This window comes from Malaclemys terrapin, chromosome 4 (genome assembly GCF_027887155.1).
Source record: "Malaclemys terrapin pileata isolate rMalTer1 chromosome 4, rMalTer1.hap1, whole genome shotgun sequence".
In the NCBI taxonomy this organism is placed as follows: domain Eukaryota; kingdom Metazoa; phylum Chordata; order Testudines; family Emydidae; genus Malaclemys; species Malaclemys terrapin.
The window spans coordinates 23,889,541-23,898,732 of NC_071508.1; the positions used below are offsets into that span (position 1 = coordinate 23,889,541).

At 42.9% G+C, this 9,192-nt stretch overlaps 1 protein-coding gene across 1 annotated transcript; it reads right to left on the reverse strand.

Annotated features, from left to right (window-relative positions):
- Window positions 1-535: 535 nt before the first annotated feature.
- LOC128837316 (60S acidic ribosomal protein P2-like) lies at window positions 536-8,748 on the reverse strand. The gene is made up of 5 exons (XM_054028378.1): window positions 8,638-8,748; window positions 5,210-5,333; window positions 2,934-2,982; window positions 1,291-1,380; window positions 536-658 (listed from the first exon to the last, which is right to left on the reverse strand). The coding sequence occupies exons 2-5, from the start codon at window positions 5,330-5,332 to the stop codon at window positions 582-584; spliced, it is 339 nt and encodes a 112-aa protein (XP_053884353.1). The 5' UTR covers window position 5,333; window positions 8,638-8,748; the 3' UTR covers window positions 536-581.
- Between the last annotated feature and the right edge of the window lie 444 nt (window positions 8,749-9,192).

Consider the following 9,192-nt stretch of genomic DNA (forward strand, 5'->3'; position numbering starts at 1 on the left):
AGTTGGCGCCTGTCCAGGTTCTGAATGCAACAGTTTGCATTTCTATAGTGCCTTTCATCCAAAGATATTAAAGTGCTTTATAAATATTATCCCTACCACACCTGTGAAGTACTATTCCCATTTTACAAATGGGGAAAGTGAGGTAGAGAGAGCAGTTACATTTCACAACCAAGGTCCCACAGCAGTCAAAGAAGCAAGAACACAGAGCTTATTTGGTTTTCAGCTGTCCAATAGGTCTGCACAGCTCTATTTAGTTCTAGAGAGCATGTACGTGCAAGGATCTGAAACCATTTCTTTCCCATACTACTATATGCTCTTGGTAACTAAATATTGCAATGCAATAAACATGTTTCTGAAAACCTCATTAGTAGATTTCACGGAGGTTGATAAATCAGTATGAAAGCTTGGATTAGATCCCAGGGGGCTGGGCTCCTCGACTTTCCATAAAGAAGACATGCTGGAATTTTCAGAGGAGCCTAAGGGAGTGCCTTCTAAGATGTCTATCTTTAGTGGTAAATCAAGTCTGTGCGTAAAATAGTTTTGGGTTTTGCTATTTTTATTGTTTTTCCAGAACAAAGTGATTAATCAAAGAGCCCAAATCCCATGTCCTCGTCAGACTCTTCAGATTCTTCCTTCTTCTCTTCCTCTTTTTTCTCTTCTGCAAGTCAAAGAAAGTGTAAATTAATAGTATGTTAATTTTAGTGTTTGACTAATGAATACTGTGTGCATGTACACTGAGACAAATGTAGTATGTATGAATTTAAACAATCCTTTCCCTCCCCGCCACTTGCAGGCAATAAAACTTATGCTTTAAGGCAATAAAAATTATGCCCCAGGAAAAGAAATTTTGGGCAGGCAGGCCCTCGTTTTTAAGGCTTATTTTGTGCAAACTGGGAGAGACTTTCAAAAGTGCCAAATGACATAGGTGCAAAAATCGAATTGATATTTAATGGGACATCTGAGCCTCTCACCCATGTAGCTTTTGAAAATGCAATCCTCAGTCACCAAAGTGTTATGCTAAAATGAACAGTCACTCCTGTAAAATGTTTCCCAATCTAATCTTGATTTAAAAGTTTGCACTGTGTACATTAATTTTTTTTTTTTTTAAATCTACATTTAAACCAACAATAGCAGCTCCTACAATTAGGACTGCTATGAAGGCTCATGCTTCAGGTCAGATTCGTCATGGATTTTCTGTTTATGGATAATAAGAGAGCCTCTTTTAAGAGAGAAGCATTCTCAGTCTCACACAGAACTCAGGAATTCTCCTCCTTCAAAAACAAGACCTACCTGCAGGTGCGCCTTCACCAGCAGCCGGAGATGCAGCAGCGGCTGGAGCAAGAGCACTGCCTGCTGGAACACAGGCTAACTTGGAGAGGCCTATGACACGAGAGACTTGTAAATAAAACATGCACACACGGCCTCATTCTAAGAGCCCTCGAAGTTAAGCAGAATGTGTTGTACCTAGGTAACCTCTTTCGTCTTATGATATCCCATACTAGGACAATATTTCACATACAGGGCACAAGTGCACGCCTGAAGCAAGATAGCACTGTATGGGAAAGCACTTGAGACGAATGAAATGATTTTTAACCTTTGTCTCACGTGTTTAGTAGACATATGAAGGCAACTACTCTGAAATGTATACACAGATAAACGCTGCCCAAACAGAAATTCACAAGCAGCTGCACTAGATGTATTATGCAATAAACAAATCAGCATGGTACAAAATGGCCATTTTGAAGTTCAGTTATTTCAAATCACTTTTGCTCACATGGGATGAAAGTTACTTAAAAGTGAACACTAATCTCGGAAGTGTCTGATTTGTGCTGGGAAATTATTTGGTGTGCAGAATGAGAATTGGGCTGAAAACTAGTTCACCAAAATGAAACTGGGTCTTCAACTTTGCGATTAATTTATTCCAATGCTCAAGGCCACAGTTTTTGAATTTAGAATGTGGCTCTGAATTATACAAGTTAAACTGCACAGGAATAAAATATCCATAGGCAGTGAAGACCTGAATTTTAATCTTTCTGAAAGTCATCACTTGACAGTAAAATCAATGGTCTTTATAATGCAGCACAGAACCAAATCTGAAAGGAATATAATGAACTTAACACTCAGCACTTAAAACTTGTCTTCAAACTTTACAAACACTGATTAATTAAGCCTCCTATCGCTTCCCCACTCTCTGAGATGGGGATAACACATTCAGAAAGATTAAGAAGCAGTATCACAGGATTTCCTGAATCTCAACCTGTACTCAATTTAGTACAGAATCTTGACCGCAACTTTATTTTAATTTTAATGCTTACAAGCAAGCAAGCGTTTTCATAATAGCAGGAAAAATTAACTGAAAGACTGCTACTGTATTCTGTTGGGGTATACATATAAATTTGATATGCCCTTGTGGATCTGTAATTTAACAGAAGTGAACAGTGATTCTAATTTTGAATGACTTCAAAACTGAATTGAATTGATTGCTTCATAATACTAATCAAACATGCTCTAGTTACATTCTTGTGGTTTCCCATAGTCACAAGAGAAGTGTTTTTCCATTTGAAGGGATAAAATAAAGAAATATCCAATTTCCACTTCAAATAAAGGGACGTCAGAGTTGATTTTAAGCCTTTGCATAGCAGGCTCATCTTCTGATTTAGTGCAAGAATCTATACACCCTTATACAATAAAACACACGTTAACACCGACTCAGCTGTCGGGACAAACACCTACTGTATTTTAATAAGCTTGTAACAGACAACCTGCCTGGAGACACTTCTCTGCAAATCAATATTTTAGCTGGTGTTTGCTTCAGTCAAGCAAATATGAAACCCAGCATTTCTCTTTTAGATAAATCCACAGAAATGCAAATGGATTGATCGGTCTATTCTGTCTTGCAACAACTGAGTTCTTAAAATCTGATAAGTTTTTACCTGAATTGACAACATCATCAACATCTTTGCCACTCAGTTCACTGATGACCTTTATTATGAGAGAGAAAAAGAAAGAGGTTAAAGATCAATCCTGGAATTTTGGGTGTTCGACATGTTTAGTAGTCTCTCGACACAGGCAATTCTCCAATGTACGCATTACCACAAAGGGATGCATAACAGAACAATTAAACAGAGCATTAAGGAGTTAAAGGGACAAAGAGTAGCTTAAAGACTAAAAGTAGGTTTTTGGAGAACGTTTACAAGATCAACTACTAACAGCAATATTAGCATAAAATTTAAGTAAGTTCTGAACAGACCACTTGTCAGGATAAAAACCATTACCCTGCAGTATCTGCAACCCAAACATTGCAGTATCGAATGAGGTTAGTACATTAGAAAGGGAAGGAGGTAAGTGACACCGACATTGACCAGTGCTAAAAGTAATTACATAGCATAAACAGCAAAGAACAAACCAGATTTGAAATTGTAGACACATGCAGGTAAGGAGGTGGTTTAACCCTCCCCCCCCAAAACCAGACTTCTAGTATAACACTTTATTTTAATAGAAACTATAAACTACATGTTCGAAAACTTTAGGCGTAATAACTAAGTTTAGTAACGAGTCACTGCATACTCATTTGCCCAACGTGCTTTCATCTTATGGTGCAATATCAGGCATCACTGAACTTGTCAAGGCTTTTAACATTTTAACACTAAAAAAGCTGATCCGAAGTCTTAAAGTTAAATTATTCCTTTGTTTAAAATTTCTCATAGCATGCAATTGCTATTTGGGAACACAACAGTTTGGGGAGGTAGGACACTGGACTATGAGTTATGAGACCTGGGTTCTATCCCGGCTCTGCCACTGAACTATTCTGTAACCTTGAACAAGGTTGTTCCCTCATTCTGTTTCCCTCCTATTTTTTGTCCACCTACTCCACCTTTCTCAGAACAGCACCTACCTGGTATAGCACCTATTACAATGAGGACTCAATTTTAGCTGGAGCCTCTAGGCACCATAAATAATAAATTAACTGAACAGCCCATATCACCCATATACATGGATGGAGTCTCATGCTGATGTCGATGTATAAGGACTCAGCAAATACTACAGGTGAACATGTAGATGCGAGGTCAGATCAATGCGAGAACTGCAAACACGGTTACACGTGGGACAGACAAGATTGTCCTGGATGATTGCAGACTGCTATATACTTGCTTTGAGTCGTTCACATTTTTCACATAAGGTGTTAATGTGCCTTGCTTCAACGTGGTTAAGGGCCACATGACAAATCTGCTGCCACCTTGCTCTGATGCGGGCTGTTTTCCAGTTGCAATACCCACATAGTACAGCAAAGAAAGGTTACATCTCATACAGATCTTTATCTATAAACAGACGTTTATATATAAAGTGTGTGTGTTTCTCTCTTTACCCATACGCCCTCCCCACTCCTCTGCCCTTCAGGGGTAGGCATCAATAGGACAGTCAATTACTGAAGAAAATCAGGAATAGTATTTCAGTACAGTGTTTTCCCAGCAGTAATTAATACTACAGTTCATACTATGAATCAGTAGTTGACAATCAATATTAAAGCTTTTAGAGCAGGCAAAAGGTGAAACTCATAGGACAGAACATTTGCAGAGATTATATCTAGTGACAAAAGTACATTGGGAAGAAAAAAACCAGTTGTCCAAGATTCTTCTGGATTTCCTCCCAGCCCACAAGTCTCAAAAATTTCATAGTGCATAGTCTCCTGCTGATATCTGGATACAATGAGTATCTTTGCCTTGACTAAGTCCAAATGCCTACAAGCATTCAGAAGTCACGGACACCATCTTCACAGGACTCTCCGTCTCCAGCAGTCTGGGAAGGTAAGGGCCTGAACTTTGCTCCCTTCCACTGCAGCACTTTGCACTCAAGTGCCACAATTTTTATTCCCCTGGCCAAGATTCCTCTGAGATTTGAACCCACCGCTTACATCGCTGCAAGCGGGAGCTGTGAGGGTCTGGACTCAATGACTCAGGAGGTCTTTTTCAGGCCTATGTTTGCACTAAACTCCAGTGAACTTCCAACTGGCAAGTTGTAAGAACTCTTAGGCTTTTCCAAAGCTATACAGACCAAGAAAGAAGTTTAACAAGCCCGTTTATTAAACTACGAGGGCATTATATTCTATATGGTACTGAAGTGTAAGATGACTGCTTCAAATATTCTCTCAGAAGTGTGTTCCTGTAACAACTTCAAAAGGCATGAGAGAGACTAATGCAAAGAAACCAACCTTGTTGACACGTTCGTCATCTGCATCGATACCAACACTGTCGAGGATCTTCTTGATGTTCTTGGCTGTAGGGTTGTTGTTGCCACCCAGGACAGCAAGCAGGTAAGCGGCCACGTAACGCATTCTGAAACAGATGCCCACAGGAAAGAATTCAAGTTATTGTCTTGGATACAGAAGTGTTGCCTTAAAGAGCTCCCATGTCCGGATACAAGACTCTATGGTACATAGAACAGATTATAAACAATCTCATCTAAGCATTTAATGACTATTACTGAACTACAAATCCAGAGGGAAGAAACTGCTGGAGGAAAGGGCATCAGCTACAGACACCTCCTTGGTGCTCACAAACTTTAGCAGGCAAGGTTTTATGCTGTCTTTATACTAGGAGGGTTTTCCCGGCATAGTTACACCAGCAAAACCTTCTAGTGCGGATGCAGTTGTGTAAGCACTTTTAGATTTATAAATTTTTATTAAGATGATGTTGTTAAAAAAAAAAGTGAACGGTACAGAGTTTAAGCATAGAAGTTTCTGGTTATCAGGGAATAACATACAGATTATCGAGGATGCAAAGTTTGGTTTAAGATCAGGTGGCATAAGGAATACATAATCTGCAATATCCCCGATTGGGGGTAAAAGGTTGATGGGTCAAAGTACAGGCATTGAGATATGAGGGTATGAGGTTCATAAAGTGGCTATGTTCGGTTGTGGAGTATAATGAGTGGATATGATGATGAGGATGGATTGACCCTCATTTGGTGGGATTTAATGTTCAGGGAGTTTATGGCTCCAGTTCATATGATCCAACGGAGAAAGTCTCTTGGTCCCTTTCTCGCAGTTGAAGAACGATGTCACTCTGGCTCATGCCTCCTGGTACTGTCTGTGGCCGGTGATGTGCTTGATGTAGATGTCCCTGGACCATCGGATGGTGTCTGAGACCATGAGGCGCTGCATGAGCCGTGTGTAGCATCGACCAATCCCGCAGGTCCGCAGCACGTATAACTTAGGGCTTGTCTAATTTAAAACACTATAGTGGCACAGCTTATAATGTGCCACTGTAGCACTTCAGCATAGACACTACCTACATGAACGGGAGGGAATTCTCCCATCTGTGTAGGTAATCCGCCTCCCTGAGAGGTGGTAACTAGGTTGACACTATGTACAGAGAGATTTAGGGGGGATGAACTGCCGCTCAGTGGATTTTTCAGACCCCAACCGACATAGTTAATCTGAACTAATTATCTAGTGTACACCAGGCCGTATGCTGGTTCAGGGAAGCAGCATACACTGTACCAGTATAAGCAGACTTAGGCTATGTCTACACTGGGGTGCTTTACAGGTATGCAATACTCGTATACTGTACTGGCCAAGTGCTCCTAAGGTGGACATGGACATCTTGGCAAAGCTGCACTTTGAACTGCTATGGTAAAAGCTCAGTTTTGTAAATATAGTTCCACCTGCATTACAGACTTCTGCAGGCAGAACTATGTCAGTCAAGGATCACCCCCCCGACTGACATAGCTGTGCCAGCATCAGTCTGTAGTGCAGATGTTGCTATACTGGCAAAACTGCATCTACACTACAGGGCCTTGTTGACATAGCTATGTTAGTTAAAAAAAAAAATCACGCCCCTAACTGACATAGCTCTGCCAGGTTAAGTGAAGACAAGGCTTTAGCATGGAAGCAATTTCTCTCTCAGCTCCAAACCAACAGAGCTTCAATTACATCACCAGTGTAGGTATTGGGTTAGGGACATCTAAATTGATGATGGAGAGCAAACCTTTTTTAGAAAAGGTCAAAATCACAGAAATGGTTAGGTTGAAATTACTTCTCATGATCAAAATAAGGCCTGGGATCTACATAATTCAGAAGAATATGGGACTTCTCCTACATCCTATCAAGTGATGCTCGGGAAGGTCAACTTTTCAGCATATATTAGTTTGGTGCGGGGGGGGGGGGGGGGAAACAGGGAGGAGTTCAGTGTCATACAGAATTGGGTAAACCTGCCTTGAACTAAGGCCTAAAGCTGATGCCAAACAAGCCATTTTAGTGGCTGGAAAGCAATACTTCAATTGCTCCCCCTGGAAAACAGAAGATCACTGACACCTTAAATATAAGAAGGGTAAATCATTATCTGGCATCTAATAGGTGTTTCTGGAAATTAGTCCTTTCCACATCTTCCATAATGGGTAAACAAATCACTATATTTAGTTTTCTAGATCAATGTTTCTCAACCTTTTTGATACCAGGGAGTGGCTTGCTGCCTTCCTAAACTGTGTCAGGGAGATCTGAGGGACCAGTCATTGAGAAACAGCATTCAATGTACACTTGTGTCTTATACAGCACCAAACACAATTGTTGGTGCTCAATCATTTTCTCTCAATAAACCGCCTACCACATTTTGTTTTCATGTCTGCCTCCCACTGCAGTTTTGACTAGGAGCCATAATTCTAATTCTGAAACAGACATTTTGCAGCTGCTCCCTGAAGAGTCGGGAACATTACAACTCAATTGGCTAGAACTGCATTTAAAGCACTGGTGCAGTTTGAAAATCAACCTGTTTTCTTATGGAGTTGTAAACTTTTCTGCACTAAAAGCCTGCAGTGGCGCACTAATTCAAACCTATGTGCCTGAACTAATTGCAATAAAGTTAGCGTGATGGGAAAGTGTGCATGCTGCACTGTGACAGAAAAGTGTATTTTTCTATTAAGCTGAACATCTAGCTGCTCACTTAATTCCTACACCGTGATAACAACTCTCAATACAAATATTGAGAAGAACAGTATTTTCACCTTTACTATAAAACATGATGATTTCCAAAAGGTGCCAGTAGAACCCAATGATTCAAGTCCCACTCCAGGCCCACCCAGAGAAAACTGCATAGGCATAATGGTGAAGCAGGAAGTAAAAGTTAAAGGCTACCCCTACTCCCGCCACACCCCCTGTATTATAGAACCATGTGCAAACTTAGGTCAGTGAAAGAGCATTGAGAGAACCACCACTGAGGGCGCTCAGTGGGGGTCAAGCCCCAGTCATTTGAGGGGCAGGAGATCCCCAGAGTTCTCAGTGGGGGGAGGGGTCCAGTCACAAGGGATGTCCCGGAGCTCTTAGTCCGGGGGGGGGGCGGGGGCAGGGGCTCTGTGGGGGGAGGGCCCCAGTCACTGGGAGGGCGGGGGTCCCAGGAATCTCAGTGTGGGGGCAGGGCTCTCAGTGTGGGGGAGGGGTCCCAGGGCTCTCGGGGGGAGGGGGGGGCAGTCACTGGCAGGGAAGTCCGGGGCTCTCAGTGGTGGGAAGGGACCAGTCACTGGGGGGACAGGGATCTCGGGGGGGGGCCAGTCACTGGCGGGGGGGTCCAGGCTCTCAGTGGGGGGAGGGGGCCCGGGGCTCTCAGGGGGGGACAGAGGGGGGGGCTCGGCGCGGCCCGCACTCACTTTAAGTCCGTAACAGACCCGAAACGATGTGCACGCTCTGCCCCGCGCTCCGAGAAGGAGATGACGATTGGCCTACGGGGCTGCACGGCCTCTGCGCACGGGCGGGGCGGGTCAAAGGGCGCGGGGTCAAAGGTCACATCGTCTCTCTTTTCGCTCCCTCGGCGATTTCTGCGTCTGCGCGCCACACGCCGCTACCGTACCCAACAAACTATCATTTAAATAAACGTGAAAACAAGATACATAATTCATATTTCATTAGTCCCGCCCGCCCAACGGCTCAAGGTCTGCGCATGCGTACAGAGCACCGGACAATGGGCGCCGGGTCCGCCATGTTCGAAAGGGAGAAAGAGAGCAGAAGCCCCGCCCTCTTTCTCTAGCACATGGGCGGGCCAGCGAGGCTAGTATTCTGCCTGATATACCTGGCTATGGACCCTGGAGCAGCCCATGCTTGGCAAGGACACGTCTAAGCTCCACCCTATTCTGCCTATTCGTCATTATACCAAAATATGGACCATATAACAGCCCAGGCCCAGCACCATGGCATTCTGCCTAGAG

Coding starts and splice junctions, on each gene's coding strand:
- LOC128837316 (XM_054028378.1), bottom strand. CDS start 5,332: ATGCGTTACGTGGCCGCTTACCTGCTTGCTGTCCTGGGTGGCAACAAC. Junction 1,381..2,933: donor TGATGATGTTGTCAATTCAG/GTAAAAACTTAT, acceptor CTCGTGTCATAG/GCCTCTCCAAGTTAGCCTGT. Junction 659..1,290: donor TGGTGAAGGCGCACCTGCAG/GTAGGTCTTGTT, acceptor TTTGACTTGCAG/AAGAGAAAAAAGAGGAAGAG.